This window comes from Tachyglossus aculeatus, chromosome 2, assembly GCF_015852505.1.
Source record: "Tachyglossus aculeatus isolate mTacAcu1 chromosome 2, mTacAcu1.pri, whole genome shotgun sequence".
NCBI classification, from domain to species: domain Eukaryota; kingdom Metazoa; phylum Chordata; class Mammalia; order Monotremata; family Tachyglossidae; genus Tachyglossus; species Tachyglossus aculeatus.
This window is the reverse complement of record NC_052067.1, coordinates 107,195,527-107,222,063: the sequence shown is the minus strand read 5'-3', so window position 1 is coordinate 107,222,063 and position 26,537 is coordinate 107,195,527. Positions and strand designations below refer to the sequence as shown.

Below are 26,537 nucleotides of genomic sequence, written 5' to 3'. Positions count from 1 at the left end.
TCTGTTCATTCACTGGGCCTCTCTGAGAGTAAATGTTTTTCAAGACAACAGTACCCTTCTTTTTTTCTCTGCTTATCTTTCCTAAACTACTTATACTTTTCCAAGTCAAAAAGAAGCAGTGTGGACTTGTGGCTAGAGCTGTGGCCTGGGAGTCAGAAGGACCTGGATTCTAATTCTGGGTCTGCCACTGTCAGCTGTGTGACCTTGGACAAGTCACTTAACTTTTCAGTACCTCAGTAACCTCATCCGTAAAATGGGGATTAAGACTGTGAACCCCATGTGGGACATGGACTGTGTCCAACCTGATCAGTTTGTATCTACCTCAGTGCTTAGTACCAGTGCCTGACATAATAAGCGCTTAACAAATACCATAAAAAAACAGGGTTGTCAGCTTTCTGGCATGAGGAGTACCATCATCCCATTGGCGTACGGCTGTAGAGCAGGCCAGGCTATATTGCCTCGAATCTTGGGGGCAGAAAAGGCCCAGAAATGGAGCCAAGTTGCTGGTTTCTTCACTTGGCCCAGGTGGCCAGACTACAGTGCTTGGCCTGGTACCTAGTGGCTAAAGTCTGATACCTACCTTCCCCAACCTGCCCCAGTCCCAGGCCAATTCAATACCAACTGACCACTGGACTAGAGCAGATTCAGTCCAGGCCGAGCCAGGCCCACAGACCAGAGGATAAGTCTGAGCATGCATAGAACAACCTCAGCTCTGCAGGAGTGCCGCAACTGCAGCACTGTGTTTCTTGCCCCTTCAGCTGAAAAACTTCAGAAAGAGACAGACCTATGGTGGCTGAATCCATCTAACCCCCTCATGGGCAATGGCTCTAAGGAGCTAAGGAGACACACATTTTCAGGGAAGGAAGAGAGGAGAGAAAGGGAGTGATGAAGGCCCCATGGATGGGAAGGAATATTAGGCATCAGTGATTGTGATGAATGCTGTAGTGAGAGCACCAGGAAACATGCTGGGGACTGCGGAAGAAGAGGCTCAGAGGAATATTTGGAAAGAGCAGAGGGAGAAAGGCTGGAGAAAGACCCAGTCCTGGGGACCTAGGGTTCTCTACTGCTTCCCTATGTTTTCTTCATTTGTCTGACTCCCCTATTAGGGTGCATTTCCTTGCAGACAGGGAATGTGTGCTTTGCCTCTGTCACACTCTCCCAAGCCCTTGGCATAGTCCTTCACAAAAGAAGCAGTGTAGCCTACTGGATAGAGAATGGGCCTGGGAGTCCAAAAGTCTTGAGTTCTAATCCCAGCTCTGCCACCTGTCTGCTGTGTGACCTTGGGCAAGCCACTTGACTTCTCTGTTCTTCACTTACCACATCTGTAAAATGGGGATTAAGACTGTGAGCCCCATGTGGGACATGGACTGTGTCCAGTGTGATTATCTTGAATCTACCCCAGTGCTAATTACAGTGCCTGGCACATAGTAAATACTTAACAAATTCCATTTAAAAAAAAAACCTAGGCAGGCACTCAGTAAATATGACTGATTGATTGACTGGACACCTTCCAGGGTGTTAAAGGAATTGGTTAGTCAAAATTCTTCTAAGGGTCAATAAAATGTCCTAATCTCACATTGGAGATTGGACATGTCCATTGAGGACTTCCAGCACCAAACATTGTCTCAGGGTTCTGGCAGGGAGCTCAGACCAAATGTCAAGTGGGAACCCTCGGGAAGCAGACTCAGCCCTTTCTTCCCAAGGTGACAATGTTGTAAGGATTACATTTTAGAAAGATTTCTAAAACATATGGTAATTAACACTGAAATCCAAATCAATAGCAATGGCCAATTTGCCTGTTGGTCTAGAGCTGATATATCATCCATAAACATGATGCTATCCCGAAGAAGCATATTAAGTTATTGTCCAAGCATGACTGAGCCCACCTGTTTGACCACTATGGAATACTGTGGCTCCATTAGGTATTGAGCATGAGTGAAAAACATTCCCTGCAGCTCCAGCTTTACTACTGAGCTAACCTGTCCTCACCTGCCCTACTCCCTCCCTTCTCCAACTGGCCTGACTGCATTCTCCATCCTCTAGACTGTAACCTTATAGTGGGCAAGGAACACGTCTATTGACTCTGTTATACTCTCCCAAATGCTTAGTAAGGTGCTCTGCACACAGTAAGTGCTCAATAAATATGATGGATTGATAGCTAGTTGCTGCCTTTCAACCATCCTGAAAGGGATCCCCCTTCTAGATTGTGAGCCCGTTGTTGGGTAGGGACCATCTCTATGTGTTTGCCGACTTGTAATTCCCAAGCGCTTAGTACAGTGCTCTGCACACAGTAAGCGCTCAATAAATACAATTGAATGAATGAATGATTGAGCACCTTCAGTCAGGGATACCCCTCAACTTAGTCCTCTAGACTGTAAGGTCATTATGAGCAGGGAACGTGTCTTGGAATTCTGCTGCATTGTACTCTTCCAACCCCTTAGTCCAGTGCTCTGTAAGTGCTCAATAAACACCACTGATTGATTGATAGGTTGAGAGGCCATCACGACTCTGTCATTCCACTCCCTGTGCCCTCAATGAACCCCAGTGTTTTATTGACTATTAATTACCACCAAACTTCATAAGCCCACGCCTAAAAGCCCTCACACCTGAAATATCCCACACCTAAAAGCCACCACACCTGAAACATCCCTACTCTGTCATACACACAAAACCACTTTCTACCAATAAGGCTTATCTCTCTATCTGCACAACTAAATTCTCCAAGTTACCCTACCTTACCCAGTCCCCACTGCCATGTTCACTGCCAGTTTTACCCTGTACACAGACCCTCCCAAACAGACCCCTTTCCTAAAGGCCAACTAATGATTTGCATATTTTTCTATCCCCAGCCCATCACCAATGATGAAAACCAGCTGGGGAACAGAGTGAGAAGATAGCAAATAGGTAAGGAGGGGCCAGGTGGTGGAGAGCCTTGAAATCAATTGTGCGGAGTTTTTGTTTAATGCTATAAGACATGGGGAGCAAGTGGAAAGGAGAGATGGGGACCATGAGGTACTTTGGGAAGGTGATACATGCAGCAGTCAGTAGCATAGACTAGAAGGAGGAGAGACTGGAAACTGGAAGATAAATGAGGAGCCTCCAGACTGTAAACTCATCCTCTAGATTGTAAATTCATCCTCTAGACAATAAGCTCATTATAGGCAGGGAATGTGCCTGTTATATTCTTACACTGTACTCTCCCAAGTGCTTAATACAGAGCTCTGCTCACAGTAAGTGCTCAATAAATACTATTGACTGACTGACTGAGCCTAATGCAATTATGTAGCTTGAGATAATCAATGGCTTTTATTGGGCCCCTACTGTGTGCACAATACAATTCTACTAAGTACTTAATAAATGTTGCACAGTGGATATGATCTTTGCCGAATGTCAGACCAGGAAAAAAATTCAGGGAACACAATTGAGTATCTATATGGTTTTCATAGACCTAACAGAAGTAAAAGCAAATGATACTCTGCACACAGGAAGTGACTTACAAATTTAGCTGCCCTGAGGTTTATCAAGGTTCTGAAATTAGTTCTTCATGGCATGGCCAGCGAGGTCAGAGTTGAGGATGTCCTGTTAAATGCCTTCCTCAATATTATTATTATTATTGTTATTCTATGCAACCAGTCCAGACGTAAGCTCCTTCTAGACTGTAAGCTCATCGTGGGATGGGAATGTGCTTGTTTATGATTATATTACATTCTCCCAAGCACTTAGTACAATGCTCTGCACACAGTAGGCACTCAATAAATATGATTGACTGACCAAAGATGAAGGTGTGAGACTATGATTCCACACCTCTGGAAAATTTCTAACAGAAGACTTGGATTATAATCCAAAATCTTAGAGATAGTCTTTCAAAAACTGCTCTATGCAGATGACTGAGTCCGCAATGGTATGCAAATGATTGCCAAATTAACGAGGCCTTATGGGCTCAGTCTAAAGAAAACTGAGGTGATGTATTATTAGCTTGCACCAGAGAAGCACAACCAAAAATTTATATCGACGATACCACAAGGCTAAATTTTGTCAAAGAATTCTCCTACCTATGCAGCATGCTGAGAAACAACAAAATGATAAACAAGGAAGTAGAAAACTGAATCAAGAAGGCCAGCACATTCTAGGGAGATTAACAGAGTGTTGTGACAGCATGGTATCAGGGGCCAGAAAAAACTGAAAGCCTAAAGAGTTATAGTGCTGGCCAGTAGATGCCACACATGTGCCAGATTCAGCTCCTTGAACAGCTCCATCATTGTCATTTATGGGCCATACTCTGTATCAAATGGCAAGACAAGATCATGGGCAATAAAGTTCTGGAACATAGAGTCCAAGCATCAAAGTTCCATTCACTTTTCACATAGCTGTGCTGGGTGGGACACATGAGAGGAATTGCCCTCCCTCCTCACAACCGACAGACAATTATTCTCCCCCTGTTCAAAGGCTCAATGAGGGCACATCTCCTTCAAGAGGTCTTCCCTGCCTAAGTCCTCCTTTCCTCTTCTCCCATTCCCTGCTGCATCATCTGCTCCCTTTATTCATCTCCCCTCCCAGCCCCACAACACTATGTACATCGTGGCTCAGTGGAAAGAGCACGGACTTGGGAGTCAGAGGTCATGGGTTCAAATGTGGGCTCCACTGCTTGTCAGCTGCGTGACTTTGGGCAAGTCATTTAACTTCTCTGAGCCTCTGTTACCTCATTTGTAAAATGGGGATTTAAGACTGTGAGCCTCACGTGGAACAACCTGATCACCTTGTTTTCTCTCCAGCACTTAGTGCCTTGCACATAGTAAGCGCTTAACAAATGCCATCAGCATTCTTATTATACTTGTAATTTATTTATTTATATTAATGTCCCTCTCCCCGTCTAGACTGTAAGCTCATTGTGGGCAGGGAATGTGCCTGTTTATTGTTACATTGTACTCTCCCAAGCACTTAATACAATGCTCTGCACACAGTAAATGCTCAATAGATACGATTGACTGGTTGACTGAGAATGAATGTCAGCAGGAAACCCTGATCACTGCTGTACCAGAGTTGAAATTTGGAAACTGAAAGCAAGAAGGGTGGAGGAAATGGACAGTGAAACAAAGCCTCAGACAAGGCTGCATCCCAGCTGCAATCTGGGAGTCAATTGCTGAGGCTATTGCATTAGGATGTACTGCTATTAAGAAAGGAGCAGTTAGTTCTTTTAGAGCAAAACCTCCATAAGGAACAAAAGACAAGGGGGCAAAAGAGAAAAAAGTGCCAGGCCCTGCAAACCTTAAACATGACAAGTGACAGCCTTTATGTGTGCACAGTGTGGTCAGGACTGTGGTTCTGCATTGTTTTTTTCAGTCATTCCCACTTTCATAGAGTAATGTCACTGTTAATGGTGTTGTCTTGAACCACAAAGGCAATTGAATAGCATTGGCCTGGGAGTTGGAGGTCACGAGCTCTAATCCCAGCTTTGCTACTTACCTGGCAAGTCACTTTACTTTTCTGTGCCTCAAGTGTTCTTCCTCCTACTTAGACTTAGGCTGCGCACCCCATGTGTACAGGAACTTGATTATCATGCATCTACCCCAGCTCTTAGTGCAGTGCTTGGCACATAATAAATGCTTAATAAACACCACAATGACACACATATATGTTTATAAGTATATTGAACATATACATATTTCTATGTCTGTTTCTTCTTCCATTGTTGGCTACTTATGGGTGGGAAATCAATCAATCAATCATATTTATTGAGTGCTTACTATGTGCAGAGCACTGTACTAAGCGCTTGGGAAGTACAAATTGGCAACATAAGAGACAGTCCCTACCCAACATTGGGCTCACAGTCTAAAAGGGGGAGAACAGAGAACAAAACCAAACATACTAACAAAATAAAATAAATAGAATAGATATGTACAAGTAAAATAAATAAATAGAGTAATAAATATGTACAAACATCTATACATATATACAGGTGCTGTGGGGAAGGGAAGGAGGTAAGATGGGGGGATGGAGAGGGGGACGAGGGGGAGAGGAAGGAAGGGGCTCAGTCTGAGAAGGCCTCCTGGAGGAGGTGAGCTCTCAGCAGGGCCTTGAAGGGAGGAAGAGAGCTAGCTTGGCGGATGGGCAGAGGGAGGGCATTCCAGGCCCGGGGGATGACGTGGGCCGGGGGTCGATGGCGGGACAGGCGAGAACGAGGGAAATGTATCTTGTGCTTCTATTGTTCTTCCCAAAGACTTAGAATGATGCATTACAGTTAATAGGTGCTTAATAAATGTCATTACGACTACCGTTACTACTATGTTATTACTACTACTACTACTAATGATGGTATTTGTTAAGCGCTTACTATGTGTGAGGCATTGTTCTAAGCGCTGCGGGGGGGGATACAACATGATCAGGTTGTCCCATGTGGGGCGGGGGGGGGGGGATACAACATGATCAGGTTGTCCCATGTGGGGCGGGGGGGGATACAACATGATCAGGTTGTCCCATGTGGGGCTCACAGTCTTAATCCTTATTTTACAGGTGAGGTAACTGAGGCACAGAGAATTTAAGTGGCTTGCCCAAGGTCACACAGCTAAGTGGCAGAGTAGGATTCGAACCCATGACCTCCGACTCCCAAGCCCGTGCACTTTCCACTGAGCCATGCTGCTTCTCTACTACTACTACTATTACTACTACTACTACTAACCTCATCTCTTATCCCACAGCATTTATGTACATACCTATAATTTATTTATCTTGATGTGTCTCCCCTTGTAGACTCTAAGCTTACTGTGGGCAGGGAATGCATCCTCCAACTTGGTGTAACTCTCCCAATTACTTAGTACAGTGCTCTACACACAGAAAGTGCTTAATAAATGCCATTGACTAATTGATTGACAGATCACTGAACTTTTCCTAACTCATCTTGAATCTACTTCTATTTTCAGACTGCCCCACACTTCCTATAGTAACAAATTCCAATGCTATTTTGTTTACTATCTTCTAGACTGTGAGCCTGTTGTTGGGTAGGCACCGTCTCTATATGTTGCCAACTTGTACTTCCCAAGCGCCTAGTACAGTGCTCTGCACACAGTAAGCACTCAATAAATACGATTGAATGAATGCATGAGAAGCAGCATGGCCTAGTGGAAAGAACATGGGCCTGGGAGTCAATGGACCCGGGTTCTAATCCTGGCTCTGCCACCTGTCTGCTGTGCGACCTTGGGCAAGTCACTTAATTCTCTGTGCCTCAGTTCCCTCTCCCGCAAAGTGGGGATTCAATATCCATTCTCCTTCCTGTCTAGACTGTGAGCCCCATAGGGGGCCTGATTGTCTTGTATTTTCCCCAGCGCTTAGAACAGTGTTTGATACTTGGAAAGGGCTTAGGAAATATTATTTTCATTATTAAGAAACAGGTCCTTCAGAATGCATTAGGCGGCTCTTTATCTTGGAGTGAAATTTGGTGATCAACAATTCTATGCTTGACCTGCGCACACCATTTTATGACCCTTTGCCATCAAAGTCCTGCCAGTTAAAACCACTTGTTCCTCAGGAAATGTTTACTGGCCTGGACAATCATGTAATAATAATGATGGCATTTATTAAGCGCTTTTGGTGTGCAAAGCACTGTTCTAAGCGCTGAAAAGTGAATGGCCCATAGGGGGATCAAACCCGTGACCTTGGCGTTATCAGCACCACGCTCTATCCAACTGAGCTAACCGGCCATAGTTACATGCATAGATTTTAGTGGCTTTGCTCACAACTCTCAACCTTTCTGTCTCAGTTCTTCAGCTGCAGAATGACAGTGACACATTTGCTCCCCTTTTTCTTAGGTACTGAAAATGGAAAAAAAAAACCCACTTGGAAGGCATATGAGACCTCTCTATGCAAGCCACTACATATAATAAATACAAAAGATGATCTGCTTTCACCCTAATAGCTCGGGACAATGTGATGGCAACACCAGTGGAATACATTCACTGCGAGCCCATTTTGTTACTCCTACTAACGGTCCACAGTGAACCTAAACGGTGTGATGATCACAGGCTCCTAATGTGTTACAAGTTGAGTTGGGGGAAACAAAACATTGAGGAAGAAAAATGTAGTAAGAAAAAGATCCAGAGAGAACAGTGGTGGGGAAAGAACAGGGCCCCTGTACAGACTGATTGACGTGTTCTCGTTGCTGCCTTCACCCTGATTGACTATTATCTCAGTCTGTAATCCTCTCAGAGTACCCCTGGACCCCTTTGTGCGACAATCCAATTGCCCGAGGCGCTGGGCTACATTCATTCATTCAACCGTATTTATTGAGCGCTTCCTATGTGCACAGCACTGTACTAAGCGCTTGGGAAGTACAAGTCGAAAACACATAGAGACGGTCCCAACCCAACAGCTTTCTTCCTTCTTCCAGTTGTGCTTCCACGGAGGGATCGGAGTGCTGGTGGTACGTTTGGTATTGTTATTTATTTTTTTGCGGGGGGTGTGTGTCTGTGTGTGTGTGCATATATGTATAAGTTTTTACAGTGAAAGGAATCGTTTCTTCCTCGCAGCTTCGATTGCCCATTGCATGGTGGAGAAGGAACAGGGCCCTTTTCGCCCTGGCGTGTGAAATGTCCTTTCTTTGATCCCGTGCAATTTTCATTCTGCCTTGCGGAGCAGAGAGCCATAATAATGTCTCGTCTGTAAGAGACAAGACCCGCACTGGGGATTGTTTCCAGGGGGCCGGCCTGCCTCCCTCCCTGCCTCCTGTCTGTCTGTCTGTCTGCCCCAGGGCCCGGGCACCGACAGGGCCAAACCTCCTTGGCCTTGCAGTTGCTCAGCCATTGTCCCCCACCACGCCCGCCCTCCGGGGAATATTAAGCCGGCGAATCCGGAGCCCCCCGAGGATTTTTCCCCCCTCCCTGATTTTTCCCCAGGAGTGGTTTAGGGTGTGTGCATGTGCGGCTGAGCTTCCGCCGGCTTTTCCTGCCGGAGGAGGCGAGGGGGAGCTGTTTTCTGTCGTGGGAGTCGGTTTTTTTTTTCGAATCCCTTTTCTCCTCCTCCTGCTTTTCCTCCTCCTCCTGCTTTTTCTCCTCCCTCTCGCTCGGTTATCTTTGTCTCACTCAGAGCCTCAACTCTCCCCGGCGCGGCTGCAGCGGCTTGGGGGTCCTGAGTCCGATGCGGGAGGAGCAGGGGAAGCAGAGGGAGGAATCCGTGTGTCTGGGGCTTTTGTAAGCGAGGCTCCCTGGCCTGCAACGGCCTCCGGGGTCCTCGCAGCCCCCGGGGGGATGCAAAGAGCTGGGCGTGGAGGAGATTGAGCCCGAGAGCTGCTGCTGTTGCTGCTGCCACCTCAACATGGTGTAAATCCGCTTCCGACAGGCCCATCCCCTCCCTCCCTCCTTCCTTCCTTCCTTCCTAGCCTTACTGCCTCTCTCCCGCACCCACACTCACCCACACGCTCAGACCCACCGGTGAGCGGCGGCCTGTAGGGCGGAGCAGGCCGGCGATCGTCCGCAGGGTGCGGGGACCCCCCCCCCCCCGATGAAGAGCCGGCCAGGCCCGGCGGGGCTCACAGCCTGACCGGAGCCGAGCGCGGGGGTGGGCACGGTGATCGGGATTTTTCCTTTTTTAATTCCTGCAAGAAGGGAAGATGGCGAACGACTCTCCTGCGAAAAGTCTGGTGGACATAGACCTCTCTTCTTTGAGGGTGAGTAGTGTGCCAGCTGCGGCAGCAGTGGCATTAGGGCATCGCCCCCTGGGCATGGCTGGGATGGGGTGGGTGTCTCGCCCCCTCCCCGGCTCCTTTTCCGCCGTTGCCCAGCTCAGGGTGGTGCCGCCTCCGGGAGAAGAGTTGAAGCTGGGTTGCTTTTTCCTTTGTTCGCATGCGTTGGCATGTGCAGCCAAATTGGGCGCAACAGCTGCACCCGCCCGCCCCAGACCCCCGTTGGGCGAGGCCTATTTTGTTCCCCGTCTCCCCCTTCTAGACTGTGAACCCACCGTTGGGTAGGGACTGTCTCTCTATGTTGCCAACTTGGACTTCCCAAGCGCTTAGTCCAGTGGGCACACATTAAGCGCCCAATAAATACGATTGATTGATTTTATTTCATTTTTTGCCCACCCGTAGGGGCCGATGAACGAAATTGTTTATTTGCGACCGGGCAACACTAACTTCTTTTGTGTGCGTCTTCCTCTCCCCCCCCCCTTTTCTCCCCGCCCCCTCCCCCTCTGCAGGATCCTGCTGGGATTTTTGAGCTTGTGGAAGTGGTTGGCAATGGCACCTATGGACAAGTCTATAAGGTCGGTGTCAGGCGGCTCCTTCTTTGTTTCCTGAGTGACTGGGGGATTTTTTTTTTCTTTTAAAACCCCGGGGAGTTGGGAAGGTGTGGGAGGAGGAAAAGGTAATAATAATGATAATGTTGGTATTTGTTAAGCGCTTACTTACCTCATCTGTAAAAATGGGGATTAAGACTGTGAGCCCCACGTGGGACAACTTGATCACATTGTGTCCCCCCCCCAGTGCGTAAAGCAGTGCTTTGCACATAGTAAGCGCTTGACAAATGCCATTATTATTATTACTGTGTGCCAAGCACTGTTCTAAGGCTGGGGGAGGATACAGGGTAATCACTGTTGTCCCACGTGGGGTTCCCAGTCTTAATCCCCATTTTACAGATGAGGGAACTGAGGCCCAGTGAAGTGACTTGACCAAAGTCACACAGCTGACAAGTGGCGGAGCCGGGATTAGAACCCATGACCTCTGACTCCCAAGCCCGTGCCCTTTCCACTGAGCCACGCTTTTTCTCTTCGCTTGGTCGATTCCAGGTCACGCCTTTAGCCAAGCAAAGTTTGTGATTTTTTTTTCCCCCCTTCGAGGTTTTTACCAAGTTTGCAATCGTATTGGCCTCAAGGACCTCATTTCCTGGCTGTGAGATACTGACATAACATAAACTACCCTTTAGGCGTGTGCCCTGCTTCATTAAAATGGGAAAACGTTTTCATGAAGAAATATAGGTTGAAAAAATATGTGGGCCCAGTAATTGAAACGCAGGACTGTTTTAAAGGCAGACATTGTTTATGTTCCTCTTGAATCAAAGCAGCGACCTAAAAATCGTCAGCAGGTTTCCACGCCAAGAAAGTGTCAAGGTGCTTAAGGTGTAGAGTTGGGGCCAAACAGGTACAGGCACTGCTTTACAATAGCTTGACAGATGATGCATGTATTAGAGAGGTGGGGGCATCAAGAGCAGGAAGGATAATAGCTATAAGAAGACAGAATCAAAATTCCAGTAATAACCTGCTTAACAAGTGTGTAATTTAAACAGACAGAGAAAAGTGAAAAGGATGCCCATGTTTCACAATCCTGGAAAGAGCATGGCCCTGGGAGCCAGAGGATGCAGGCTTTCATCCCGGCTCTGCCACGTGTCTGCTGTGTGACCTTGGGCATTTCACTCAAATTCTCCTTGCCTCACCTCTTCTGTAAAATGGGGGTTAAGACTGTGAGCCCCTGTCTGACCCGATTACCTTGTATCTACCCCAGTGCTTGGCACACAGTAAGTGTGTAACAAATACCACCATTATTATTGTCATTAGGATTATAATTATTATCATTATCCCCGATCTGCCTCCTCTCCCCTCCCAGTGCACCCTGAGTGGACCATATTTTGAGATTGACTCCAGAGTTAGTAGTAGCCACTAGTGTGGCACAGTTATCCTTGTGCATTTTAGTCTATATAGGGGCTAAAGATGGAAGAATTAGGGAAGAAATTGTGAGGAGGGTAACAACATTTATGAAAATTTATAATCCCTTAGTTTTTCATTGCTATATTGGTGATACCTATCTTGGGTGTATATATTAAAACTAAGCTGTTTGAATAGCACTTCAAACTAAATTTTTTTAAAAAAGAAAACAATGTAAGCCCATACAAGAGGTAGTATATTTGGGGTCAGTTTACTACAGTGTAGCCAAGTGTTCAGACGTCTGGAAAATTCACCATGTTGAGTTTGTTAAAAAAAAAAAAAAGAGCTTACACACTGGTGACCCATGACCTTTCTCTCAAACTCATTTTTTTACTTTACAAATACAATTACTGTCACTTAAGCCCTCCAAAATTGGGTTTAACTTGATTGTGAGAATTGTTTGGGGCCTATAGTTGTTATTTTTCATATGGCTTTATGAATGTTAAGGCCGGCTTTGTTGTGTTAACTGGCCAGGGGTGGGCCTCAAAATTTAAATGGCTTAAGTTAACTACAGTAAACTGCTTTGCATTTAGGAATAGATTTGCCTAACTCAATTTAAAAGTCTGTGGCAAATGCCCCCTTCTGAAGTGGAAGTCGTAACTTACTCTGGGGGCTGGATAAATAGCTTTAAATGAGTTCAAACTCACTCTAGGGCACTTAACACCCACGGAACAATAACTTCAGTGTGACTTTGATTTAGGTCGAAACCAGTAATGGAGGAGACATTCCCAAGGGAGTTACCTGAAGCATATTTTTCACCCAGTTCTCTACAGTGGTTCAGTATTTTTTATTTGTTAGTTTATTTTGCTTACTCAAAGAAAATAGGGCCAGAGAAGTTGAGGACAGGAAGTTGAGGCCAGTTATTTAACTATAAATGACCAAGTAAATATATATTAGTTTGACTTGCAAAAGCCAGGCTTGTGTAGCAGCCTAAAGTTAGTCCTGTGACAAATTTGTCACAACTTTTTTCTGTTGCCTGCAGATGATACAAAAGTTCTTGTCCTCTTCCATTCCCTTTAACCCATGGATGACTAGGTTTTGCATTTGGGAACCACTTAGAGCATTGTCTTGGTGTCACATCCCTCTGACAACATTCTGTTCTAGTTTTTTTTTGTCTTTGTTTAGCGCTCACTATGTGCAAGCACTCTATGAAATGCAGGAATAATAATAACGATGGCATTTGTTAAGTGCTTACTATGTGCGAAGCAGTATTCTAAGCGCAGGGGAGGATACAAGGTGATCAGGTTGTCCCATGTGGGGCTCACAGTCTTAATGCCCATTTTACAGATGAGGTAACTGAGGCTCAGAGAATTTAAGTGACTTGCCCAAGGTCACACAGCAGACATGTGGGGGAGCTGGGATTAGAACCCATGACCTCATTAGAACCCATGACCTCCTACCCCCAAGCCCGTGCTCTTTCCACTGAGCCACTCTGCTTCTCTAGATACCAGTAGATCTGGTACTAGGAGATACTGCATGGCTCAGTGGAAAGAGCATGGGCTTGGGAGTCAGGTTATGGGTTCTAATATGACTCCTCCACATATCTGCTGTGTGACCTTGGGCAAGTCACTTAACTTCTCTGAGCCTGTTACCTCATCTGTAAAATGGAGATTGACTGTGAGCCCCACGTGGGACAATGTGATCACCTTGTAATCCCCCAGCGCTTAGAACAGTGCTTTGCATATAGTAAGCGCTTAACAAATGCCATTATTATTATTATTACTATTATTACTGGTACAGTACTATAGTACCAGTAGATAATGCTGGATGCAGTCCTTGTCCCACATGAGGCTCACAGTCTTAATCCTCATTTTACAGATGAGGTAACTGAAGACTGTTAAACACATTATGGGCAGGGAACGTGTCTACAAACTCCGTTATATTGTACTCTCCCAAGCCCTTGCTACAGTGCTCTGCACAACAGTAAGTGCTTAATAAATATGATTGAGGAATTTGTCCAAAGTTACACAGCAGACAGGTGGTAGGGCTGGGATTAGAACCCAAATCCTCTGATTTCCAGGATCATGCTCTCTCCATTGGGTGACTCTACTACTCCTGTTGAAGTCGAATGTACTGGTGTTTGTGTGGTATGGAGCCCAGTCTCCTCAATACAAATGCCGTGGACCTCTGCCCCCAGGACATAGTAGTGGCCCAGTAGCTTTTTTCAGTCACATATTGTTTTACTGCTCAATAATGGAGAGCCGGAAGAAGGTGGAGAAATGGGGTGCAAAAGATCATCTAGAGAAACCCATTAACTGTCCTTTGAGCAGGCTGAGTTTTAGCTTCCTAAAGAACTTAATCTGATTTGATTTGTTCCTATTTATGTGCTGGTGGTGTTTGTAATTGGTGATTAATAGACTAGCATTATTTGGTGATTACTGCCAATTTAGTAAAGTGCCTTGACTGTGCTTTTCCTGGGTTCCTAAATCATTGTTATTTTTTTTTCCCCCTCTGTATCAGGTGTACTTCTTTGGCTAAACAAGGCTGAAGAGCCTGTTGTTTATGTATCTTATTCTGTGTATAGTCCCAAAGCAGGAATAGGCATGAAAGGGAGAGAGATCTCAACTGTGAAATCCCAGAAGGCAGTGACTGACCAGGAACAAACCAATAGACATCTTTGGGGGTGGATAGGCTAGAGATTTTGCAGTTAAAGAGTAGAAGCAATGTGGCCTAATGAATAGAGCATGGGCCTGGGTTCTAAATGAGGCTCTGCCACTTGTCTGCTGTGTGGCCTTGGGTAAGTCACTTCACTTCTCTTTGTCGCAGTTACCTTATCAGTTACCTTATACGATTGATTGATTGATTATCTGTAAAATAGGGATTAAGACTGTGAGCTCCAAGCGGGACATGAACTTTATCCTACCTGATTAGCTCCTATTTATCCCAGTGCTTAATACAGTGCCTGCCACATAGTAAGCGCTTAACAAATACTATTAAAAAATAGTGTGGTTCATCCTTAGCTCCTATTCTTCTCTGTCAGTTGTGTGTTTTGTAAAAGAAGAATTGACAGTGCCTTATTTTTGAAAGTGGTTTATTTTCATTACATCCATTTTGAAATTTATAGGGGAAGGTGCTTCTGAGTCCTGAATGAAATAGTACCCTTTTTTTTAAAATATATTCTTCACTAGAAATTTTAGTTATTTTTGCAAGGCAAGCTCACATTTACAGGAACCTAAAAGCATATTTAGGCAGTAGTGTGTCAACTTGGGCAGATATTAGTGTGTATGTGCTGTGTCTGAGAGACAATCATGGGCAGGCACGTTCATACTGATGACCAAATTGCCCCTGTGTGAATGTGCACTGTCTATTTGGTGGCTTTACACGTGTTACATCGGCAGATTGTTTGGCTTGGGATTTGAGACCCAGCTTCCATCTTTACTGCAGTTCCAAAACAAAACATTTGGCTTTCCAGAGTAGGTGCTGGTTGGGCAAAGAGCTGGGAATGGAGGAGAGAGGGGCAACCTAAGCTGCTCACTCACCCCTCTGTTGGTAGCCCAGGACTGATAATTGTGGTATTTATTAAGCACTTTTCATTTATTCAATCGAGAAGCAGCATGGCTCAGTGGAAAGAGTATGGGCTTTGGAGTCAGAGGTCATGTGTTCAAATCCTGACTCTGCCAATTGTCAGCTGTGTGACTTTGGGCAAGTCACTTAACTTCTCTGTGCCTCAGTTACCTCATCTGTAAAATGGGGCTTAAGACTGTGAGCCTCCCGTGGGACAACCTGATCACCTTGTAACCTCCCCAGCGCTAAGAACAGTGCTTTGCATGTAGTAAGCGCTTAATAAATGCCATCATCACCATCACTTACTGAGTGCATATTGTGTCCAGAGCACTTTACTAAGGCTTGGGAGAGTATACTACAGCAGTAGACACATTCCCTACCCACAAGCACTTGCTATAGGCCAAGCACTAAGTGCTGGGGCAGATTCTAGATAATCAGGGACTCACAGTCTAAGTAGGAGGAAGAACAGGTATTAATTGCCCATTTTGCAGATGAGGGGACTGAGGCACAGAGCAGTTAAGTGACTTGCCTAAGGTCACACAGCAGGTAAGTGGTGGAGCCAGCCAGCGGTATTTGCACTAGGCCACTCTACTTCCTAATGAGTGTGGCTGGCCATTCTCTGGGCAGGGATTTGTGACTGGACTTGGATAACCAATTCTTGCTGGGAAATACTTCCTCTCTGAACCTCAGGTATTCATTCTGTTGAATGGGGATGAACGTTTCTGTTTACTAAGAGTCTCTTCACAGCTGAGGCCGTGTTTTTTGGGTCCTTCCAGCCCCTTAAATGGAAGGCGCTATAGAGCTCTTTCAGCTGATAGTCTTCTATTCTTTATCATTTTCAAATAAGCAGTTGTCTTGTGTGGGATTTTGCAGTTTCATAAAGGAATACTTCTATTGTAGGTAAAATGCAAATTCTGTAAGACAGTGTGTTTTCATTAGGAGAACAATTGCAGCGCACTTTTCCTTGAGCAGGTTAGTATCAGCTGATCTTGCCCTTAGTAACATGTATAGACTTGTTCTTACACATGCATTTCCTTCTTACTGAATAGATTTTGGCATTAACTGTGGAAGCTGTGAGAAAACTGGTATTGACATGTGTTCTGTTCCTATTTCAACTTGGAGTGAAGACGTCAACTCCAAACCTGTAGATTTTGGGGCCTTTTTTTTTTTAACTGTTTAAGGTTTTTTTTGTGGTGTTTGCATTTATTATGCACTAAAATTTGGAGTAGGTACTGGATACAGTCTTTATCTCATTCAGTGTTGCCAGCCTAAGAGGGAGGGAGAATGAGGTTTTTTCTGCTCATTTTTACAGATGAAGAAACTGAGGTGCAGAGAAGTTTAGTGACTTGCCCACAGTTACACAGCAGACAAGTGGAGAACTGGAATTAGAAGCTGCGTCTCCTAGCTTCAGGCCCATACTCTTTCTTCTAGACCATTTTGCTTCCTTAGTGGTGTAGTATTGGAATGTCAGTAATGGATTGTATTTATTCAGTGCATTCTCTGTGCAGAGCACTGTACTAAGCGCTTGGGAAAGTACAGCATAACAGACTTGGTAGATGTGTTCCCTGTCCATTAGGTGCTTATGAGGAGTTTCCTTAGGTAATATGAGTACTGTGCTTGCCTACCTCAAACACTGCTCTTCTTTTTGAAGATTTTTTTTTAAAGGAAAAAATAATAGGTTTGTCTCTAGAGGCAATAATAACTTTTTGGTGGGTTCTGTAGTCATACTTGATGTGATGTTCGAATATTCTCATGGATTTTTATAGCCATTTTCAAATATTTGAGGAGCATGATACGTTTTTGTAGATACTTGTTGCTGTGAATTGACATTGTTACCTCCCCCCCTCCCCCCCAAATTTCAAGAATGAGTAACTTGGTTGTTACAGCACCCTCAGCCTCTTGCCAAACCAAATAAAAGCTTGGTAGCTGGTTATTTTACTTAGTGTGTTAGTAAATGAACAAAAACAGTTCTGCTTGGCAAGAGCAAATTTTGCCTTGTGGGTTGCTGACTACCTTCAGGCCAGGGTGATCAGGGTGAGAGACTTTGAAGTCAAGAAAAAAGTACGTATTTTGAGCACTTCTTCTTCCCTCGTGTAAATTATTGTACGTGTCTATCTCCAGCTAGATTATAAAGTCCCTGTGGATAATAATAATAATAATGATGGCATTTGTTAAGCGCTTACTATGCTGCTGTAGTACTCCCCCAAGTGCTTAGTATAGTGCTCTGCGACCAGTAAATACTTAAATAATAATTGATTTTGAAGGGACAGAAAGTAGAGGGGAATAAAATTAACTTGAAGCATAATGGCTAATGGGTGAATGAGAAACCTGGCAGAAACTGAGTTGCAGTAAATTGAACGGTTCTGTATGTTATCCCAGTTGTTCAGTAGGACAGCTGGGCTAAGAACTCCAAAGTTCTTCTTAAACATACTGTGTAGGAGTTGTGGATTGGGGGTAGATATTCTATTAAATCTAGGTAAAATATTGAAGCAAGCAGAAAATTCTTAATAAAGAATTTCTTGCACATGAGCATTTTGCTATCCAAGGAGAGTTTTTGGTTTATTTTCTGAGGCTACTGTTGTGTTTCATTTTTGAATAACCTCACTTTGATAGACTCTGAAACCGACATTCCGGGAAAGACAGCAGCTTGAGCTAAATGCCGTCCTCCTTTCCCCTCCCCAATCTGTGTGAAGTTTTCCATTTGATTGACTATTTCTGTGGCCATCAATATTCGTAAATCTCCATCATTCTGAGAGGGAGGTTTGGGTTGGGTTGGGGTTCATAAGTGAGGTTTGATTAAGTGCTCAGCCTTAGCTAGGTATTCATGCAGCTTGGGACAGTAGGTTGCAACACAAGTTTTCCTAGCCTGTAGGAACAAGGTGAGGGATTATGATGTGTGTTGAGAATGTTTCTCAGACCTGTCTTGTCTCCCATTATTAAATTTTAAGCTCCTTGAGAACAGTGACCCTCCCTGTATTTTGATTTATATTCTCAGTATTTCGTTAGTGCTTTGCAGTATCCTGCTGTTGCTCCAGATGAACCTGTTTAATCAGTCAGTGGCATTTACTGATCATTTCCAGGTGGCAGGGCACTGTAGTAAGTGCTGTTGACCAATTTATTTTCCCCACTTTGGTGTCCATCCAGCTCTAGGACACCAGGAATTTTTTTTTTCCCACCTTCAAACAATAAGTGATGCTTTCAGAAAGGGAACACTTGTGAAAAATAGAAAGCATCAGATCCCAGGGGGAAGAAGGAAACCATCCCTTCCTTCCTCTGGTGAAAGTATTGACAGGGGGTGAAATGGTCTAAAGATTAATCCATCAATTGTATTTACTGAGCACTTACTGTGTGCAGATCACTGCACTTAGCACTTGCTGGAATACAGTACAACAGAGTTGGTAGACACATTCCCTGCCCTCAATGAGCTTTACAGTCTAGAGGGGGAGACAGGCATTAAAATAAATTATGGATACGTATATAAGGGCTATATCTAAAAATGGGCATAAAAAGGAGTGTGTGATGGATAATCTCCAAAGTGAAAAATCAATTCCAGAGTAATCAAGAGTTGACTAATCTAAAAGATGGCTCCTGGGGATATAAACTCTAACTGATATGAGGTTTGCTTCTACTATAGAAGCTCTGGTTAAGATTGAACTTCCTACTGTGTGTAAACTGGATTTGTGAGACTTTAATAAACCCAACTTTCTCAGTGAATGCACACATGCCCATCTGTTTCCTAGGTTTGTGTGTTGGAAATGTGTTTTATTTGTAGTTGTCTGTCAACTGTCATAATTGTTCTCTCCCAAGTGCTTTGTACTGTGCTCGGCACACAGTAAACTCTAAGGAGAAGCAGCATGGCTTAATGGCAAGAGCATGGGCTTGCGGAGTCAGAGGACATGGGTTCTAATTCCCACTTCACCACTTGTCTGCAGTGTGACCTTGGGCAAGTCATTTAACTTCTCTGGGCCTCAGCTACTTCATTTGTAAAATGGGATTAAGACTGTGAGCCCCATGTGGGACAACCAGATTACCTTGTATCTACCCCAGTGCTTAGAAGAGTGCTTGGCACATAGTAAGTGCTTAACAAATACCATAATTATCATTATTATAATAAATGTCATTGATTGATCGATCATCTAGTAAATATTAAAGTCTGTCATTTTGAGTAGAGAAGGAAATGGGACTCTGAGGTCTCGAGTATTTGATAAGGTCCCCGCCCGGTGGGCCCTCCCCCCCCCAAAAAAAAGTTGAACAGAAGCAGCATTTTGGCAAGAATTCTATTTTCTCCTCTGCCCCCTTAGGAAACTATCACTAATTGGCTCCCCTTAGGGACATTTTTTAAAAAATAATAGTATTTAAGCACTTACTATGTGCCAGACACTGTACTAAGTGCTGGGGGAAGATGCAACTTAACAGTTGGACACAGCCCCTGCCCCACATAGTGTTCGTGGTCTTAATCCCCATTTTACAGATGAGTTAGCTGAGGCATAGAGAAGTTGTGACTTGCCCAGGGCCGCACAGCAAACAAGTGGCAGAGAGGGGATTAGAACTCTCAGGCCTGTGCTGTAACAACTAGGCCACACTGCTTCTCTACCTTTCATTCATTCAATCATATTTATTGAGTGCTTACTGTGTGCAGTGCACTGTGTACTAAGTGCTGGGGAAGTACAAGTCAGCAACATATAGAGACAGTCCCTACCCAACAACTGGCTCACAGTCTAGAAGGGGAAAACAGACAACAAAACAAAACACGTAGACAGGTGTCAAGATCATCAGAACAAATAGAATTATAGCTATTTGCACATCACTAACAAAATAAATAGAATAGTAAATATGTGCAAATAAAATAGAGTAATACATCTGTACAAATATATACAAGTGCTGTGGGGAGGGGAAGGAGGTAGGGCAGGTGGTGGATGGGGAGGAAGAGAGGAAAAAGAGGGCTCAGTCTGGGAAGGCCTCCTGGAGGAGGTGAGCTCTCAGTAGGGCTTTGAAGGGAGGAAGAGAGCTAGTTTGGTGGTTGTGTGGAGGGAGGGCATTCCAGGCCAGGGGAAAGACGTGGGCCGGGGGTCGATGGCAGGACAGGCGAGAATGAGGCACAGTGAGGAAGTTAGCAGCAGAGGAGCGGAGGGTGCTGGCTGGGTTCTAGGAGGAGAGAAGGGAGGTGAGGTAGGAGGGAGTGAGGTGATGGAAAGCCTTGAAGCCGAGAGTGAGGAGTTTTTGCTTAAGTCGTAGGTTGAGAGGTAACCATTGGAGATTTTTGAGGAGGGGAGTGGCATGCCCAGAGCTTTTCTGTACAAAGATAATCCAGGCAGCAGAGTGAAGTATAGACTGAAGCCGGGAGAGACAGGAGGATGAGAGATCAGAGATGAATCAAAAATTGTAGTGTGTCTGGCTACTGCACTTCCTCTCACCCCAGCCCCTTCCATTAGAAAACAGTAGTCCTTGTGAATTCCATTTTTTCTTCAAGACATGATTGCCGTTCCTTTCTTATCATTATAAAGGCAAGCTGTTCAGTATCGGTGAGGTCATTGGTATCAGAAACTGGTCCAAACCGGTCTTTCTCTTTGCTGGTTATTCCTTCAGGAGGTTCCATAGTGTAGTAACAATGGAATCCCTGGGTGATCCAGTAAATGGGAACATTCCTTTATCCAACCAGAGGTTATTGAATAGTCACCCTGACGGCGATCGTAATGGCTAAAGCAATTACTATGTGCTGAGCACAGTAATAAGCACTGGGGTAGATTGAAGGTAATTAGTCTGGACACAGTCCCTGTCCCTGTCTGTCATGGCAGAGAGAGAACAGGTATTGAATACCCATTTTTTACAGATGAGGAAAATGAGGCATAGATAAGTGAAGTGACTTGCCCAAGGTCACACAGCAGACAAGCGGCAGAGCCGGGATTAGAACCCATCCCCTCTGGCTCCCGGGCCCATGCTCTTTCCACTAGGCCATGTTGCTTCTCTAATGTTCCAAATATGAATTTTTTTTTTTTGGTAGGAAAGAAGTACCCAAAATTATTGTGGTTATTGCAACAGTAGCAGCAATTACTGAGCCCCTGCTGCATGCCCAGAGTGATGGGCTTGAAGTTTACATTCTAGAGAATCTAGTTTCAGTTGAAGATTGTGCCCTCAGGAAACAGTCAACATCTGTTGCTGGGGTAAAAGATTCTCTTTGTTTCTGAGGTGTCCAAGTGGGTCTGTTTAGTGAAGGGGGAGGACACTAGAGCCTCCATTCTTCATCTCCCTTTGTTCCATCCAGTACATTCATTCATTCAATCATATTTATTGAGTGCTTACTGTGTGCAAAGCACTGTACTAAGCGCTTGGGAAGTACGTCGGCAACATATAGAGATGGTCCATACCCAACAATGGGCTCACAGTGTAGAAAGGGGAGACAGACAACAAAACAAAACATGTAGACAGGTCTCCCCGTTCCTATAGGAGCATTTGGGGACAGAGGGCAGTTGAACTTGAGCTGTTTTCAGCATTTTTGATTGCTTTCCAACTATTTTTATAAGTTATATCAGAAACCCCAGCCTGGCTCCAGTCCCTGTCCCACATGGAGCTCACTAAGTGGGAGAGAGAACAGGTTTGGAATCTGCATTTTACAGTTGAGGAAAGAGAAGTCAAGTGACTTGCCCAAGGTCACAGAGCAGGCAAGTGGTTGACAGGATTAGATTCCCAGGTCCTCTGATTCGCAGGACCATGTTCTTTACACTAGGCCACACTCCTTCCCTACCCTATATTTATATTGTATTTGCAAGATATTAATAAATGAAAAGGATTAATAATTTGTCCTAAAATGCTTTTACCATATTTTAGATTGGAAAAGTCTCATCTGCTTCCCATTACCAGGATGAAATGTTGTTTAAAAGCAGCGTGGCTCAGTGGAAAAAGCACGGGCTTGGGAGTCGGTGGTCATGGGTTCTAATCCAGACTCCACCACTTATCAGCTGTGTGACTTTGGGCAAGTCACTTAACTTCTTTGTGCCTAAGTTACCTCATCTGGAAAATGGGGATTTAGAATGTGAGCCCCACGTGGGTCAACCTGATTACCTTGCGTCTTCCCCAGTGCTTAGAACAGTGCTGGCACATAGCGCTTAACAAATACCAAAATTATTATTATTATTATTATTTAAAGCCACTTGAATCCTATCAGTGCAGTTTTTCATGAGCTCTGGTTTTGTCTCATGGAATTTAATGATCATAATGGATTTGGGGGCTCCCAAAACAGAGATGGACAATATCCAGTATTCCCGGCACTGAGGCTAAGACACTAGAAGTTCTGTGATTGATCCTGAGACTCACAATCAGGGCCTTGCTGATTGTTCACAGGAGAGGAATTTAGAGAGCAGAAGGGTCTTCTGTAAATCCGTCTCCTGTTTTTCCCTCCCACCCCCAGAAGAGTTTGTGTGGTGGCATGAGACATGATTCCACAATCCTCCCACCTTTCTTTCTCTCCCCAGTTTCATTCTGGATTACTCCTGGCTCCTTCCCCCAAGGAGACCCGGCCTCATGTGGCCAGTGGGAAGCAAGGGCCTATGGCTAGGGTGGGCTTGGGGATGTTGACCCCGACAGCTCTCTGCTACCCCATATGACAGTTTGTCTTCGCCCCACCCTCAGCCCCAAAGCACCTACACATGGCTTTATAAATTATTCATTTATATTAATCTCTCCCCCCCCCCCCCCCCCCCCCAGTGTAAGCCCGTTCTGGGCAGGGAGCATGTCTACTGACTCTGTTATGTACTCTCCCAAGTGCTTAGTACAGTGCTCTGCACACAGTATCTCTCAATAAATACATTCGATAGATTGAGTACCATTTGTGAGGATGTGATAGGCTAGTTAGGAAGTGGGGCCCCGGGTGATGTCCCCCAGTTGCATTTGTCCAAGGGACAACTGTGCTGACAGGGTGAATTAGAAATCCCTGAGGGTTTATATTCAAGCCCCAACTAGCTTGATTGAATCCCATAGATCATTTGGGCATTATGCTCTTCAGAGTGTGTATGCCTGCCCACTTCTTTCTCCCCTGAATTGGCCAATCTTGAGTGAGCGATCATGGGAGAATGTAAAAGCAAGGGCCCTCATTAAATGCCCCAAAACATGAGGATCTTTGAAGAAAAGATGGACACTGTATATAGGTCAGCGACAAGGTTCCCTTGCCAGCCTCTTGTGGTCTCCCCACAATATGTTAATTTAATATTTCATCATCCTTTGACTGGGATCTAAGAACCTAATTTGAGGGTTTGAGAATCCTATACGTGGATTCATCATCATCAACAAAAAATATTAGGTGAACAAATATTCTCTAAGGCACACAGTAAGCGCTCAATAAATGCGATTGAATGAATGAATTGTGATTCCTCAAGGCATGTGTTCTTTCCTTCTAGCAATGAAAACCTTTCCAGCTGTATTTTTTTTGTGTTAGCTCCTTGCATGTTTAATGGCATACTTAATGCTCTTTTCATTTTAAAATTAGGTAATGAAAATGAATAATATAATAATAATAATGATATTAAACCCTTATTATGTGTCAAGCACTGTACTAAGTGCTGGGGTAGCTACAAGATAATCAGGTACCATAAGAGGAAACTGAGACACAGAGAAGTTAAGTGACTTTCTCAAAGTCACACAGAATGCAAGTGGCAGAACTGAGTAGAATCCAGGTCCTCTGATTCCCAGTCCATGCTCTTTCCACTAGGCCATGCTGCTTCACAAAAGCAGAAATGAAGAAAGATAGTGTTTTTGTACTTGGAATAAGTATGCAGGTGACAACTTTTCAAAGGTGCGAGTAAAAGCCAGGAATCTTAAGTGGGGTATGGTTAGGGCTTCGTAAAAGTGTAATTTGGTGCTTTTAGGATATTACTGAATAATATTGATATCAGTAATTGTACTAGAAGTGCAATAGTTGGTTTACCCTAATAATGCTGCCCAAACCTTTATGAGTACATAATAATAAAGTTACCCAATGCAAACCATGGGTCCATACCTATTTGTATGGGTCTGAACAGGCACAAAACAGCAGTAAATTGCCAAATCAACAATGCAAGATAACAGTGTTAAACAAGATAGCTCAGTTTTGGAGGGAGGAGTTCTCTCCCTCCCCACAGCTCCAGACACAGTTTTTTTAGTCTCCCCAGTCTTACCCAGGTGCTCTGACATCACACAGTGAGACTGATGATGACAGAAAGAAAATCATGATTGTATAATTTAAGCACTTACTATGTGCCAAATAGAAGCAGCGTGGCTCAGTGGAAAGAGCACGGGCTTTGGAGTCAGAGGTCATGGGTTCAAACCCCAGCTCAGCCAATTGTCAGCTGTGCGACTTTGGGCAAGTCACTTAATTTCTCTGTGCCTCAGTTACCTCATCTGTAAAATGGGGATTAAGACTGTGAGCCCCCCGTGGGACAAGCTGATCACCTTGTAACCTCCCCAGCGCTTAGAACAATGCTTTGCTCATAGTAAGTGCTTAATAAATGCCATTATTATTATTATTATTATTATTATTATTACTGTACTAAGCATTGGGAGTAGATTCAACATAAGCATGTCAGGCACAGTCTTTGTCCCACATAGGGCTCACAGTCTAAATAGGAGGGAGAATTGGTATTGAATCTCCATCTTATGAGGAAACTGAGGCACAGAGAAGTTAAGCGACTTCCTTCAAGGTCATGCAGCAGGCCAATGGCAGGGTCGGAATTAGAACCCAGGTCCTCTGTCTTTTAGGTCTGTGTGTTTTCACTAGATGTGGACAGAACACTCTTGGGAATTAAGAAACTTATTTCCAACAATGTGTGTATAGAACGCAATGGGTTGTTGAAAGAAACGGTTCTGCTCAAGTTGTGTATACTAATAGTGCAAAATTTCTTATTAACAGCAGGGTTTATCAGGAATGTAATCCCTGAGGTATCCCCTGAGGAGAAGTTAGTCTGTAGTAAATTCCAGCTAGAGGGATATGAAATTAAGATCTGTGAATCCAGGGCAAAACCATACCCAGCACTTCCGAGGGATTTGAACCTGGGAGAGGATGAACAAGACAGTCTCAATGGCCCCTCATGAGCAGGGTTTACACACTTGTAAACTTGATTCCCTGTAGGGGTGTGGTCTCAGCATTTCAATAGATGCCTTTCAGGAAGCCTGAATTGACAGATTACACACCTTCAGAAAACCAAGGAGAAAGATTGTCCTGTGTTTCTCTCAAAGGTGGGTATTGATCTCGTGAATTCATCAATTCTATAGTAGGCCTTCATACTCAAAGATGATGTGTGAGTGCATGTGTGACTAAAAAGACTACCGTGGAACTCACAGTCCTGGCCACATTGAAATGTTCTTGCCATCAGTTGAGCAGTTCATGAATGGGTATGTAATGTCTTTCATATAAGAGTTTCACAGTGGTTAGCAAAGCATGAGGCATCCGGGAAAGATCCTACCTAATTTAAGGAGCTTATGGTGACCTGACCCTGTCTTTGAAAGAACTGCTTTTTTTGCTTAGAGAAGGCCGCATCCCCTTTTTGAAGTAGGGAAGGACATAGATTGGGGCTGGTTGTCCTTAGTTCCTGTGTGGGAGAGGAATGTGGACAGATTAAAAATGAGTCTGGGGGGGATCAAGAGGGACAGAGGCTGAGGGCATCATCTCCCTCTTTCTGTGGAAACAGTCAATAATTGCCACCCCCCTACTTTGGACTCACTTTCCCCTCATAGGGCCCTCTTTCTGTGCCCCTTCCTTCCCTTTAGCGGCCCCTCTCAGTCAACCAGTCAACCAGTGGTGTTTACTGAGTGCTTACTGTGTGTCAAACACGGTACTCAGGCACTTGGAAGAGAGCAAGACAGAACAGTTGGTAGATCCCTTCCTGGCCCACAAGGAGTTCACAGTTGAGAGGGGGAGACAGGCATTAAAATAAATTATGGATAGGGGAGATGGCAGAGTGTAAGTGTATGGACATGACTGCAGTGGAGATGGGGGGGTCCAAGCGCAATAGAATGGGAGGACGATTGGGTATGTCTCATCCCAGTGCTTAATTTAGAGTTGACATGCATGATATTTAGTTCCAGAATCTTGAATTTGTACAGCTTACTTAGGGTAAACCTTACCCAGTTCAAAGAGTTAGCCAGTTGGTGCCTTTTGGGCAGGAGGGGAGAGCGTATACACCTCTGAGCTCTGAAAAAATGACTATTATTTTCTAAGCCCAGTGGTGTCTGACCTGAAAGTTTAGGAAGAGGTGTTGTGGAAAACAGCAATGCCTGGCTTTTATGGGCAGTTTTATGAGGGGGGAATAAAATATTTAACATTGACTTAATTTTATTGTGTTGAAGTTCAAAGGGCTTTTGTGAATGAGTTGCTTGTTTTATGTTAC

The 26,537-nt window shown here is 44.5% G+C and overlaps 1 protein-coding gene and 1 non-coding gene across 8 annotated transcripts in view; one reads left to right on the top strand and one right to left on the bottom strand.

The window, feature by feature from the left end:
- Positions 1–7,620: 7,620 nt before the first annotated feature.
- Positions 7,621–7,694, bottom strand: TRNAI-GAU. Its single transcript has one exon. It is a non-coding gene; the product is annotated as a tRNA-Ile (tRNA).
- A 1,449-nt stretch (positions 7,695–9,143) lies between these two features.
- Positions 9,144–26,537, top strand: part of MAP4K4 (mitogen-activated protein kinase kinase kinase kinase 4) — a 268,656-nt gene continuing 251,262 nt past the window's right edge. For all 7 annotated transcript variants that reach the window (XM_038742695.1, XM_038742687.1, XM_038742692.1 and 4 more), the window contains exons 1-2: positions 9,144–9,655; positions 10,180–10,245. In XM_038742695.1, coding sequence (XP_038598623.1) covers positions 9,599–9,655; positions 10,180–10,245 — 123 coding nt within the window. In that variant the 5' untranslated portion in view covers positions 9,144–9,598. The remainder of the gene's footprint in view (positions 9,656–10,179; positions 10,246–26,537) is intronic.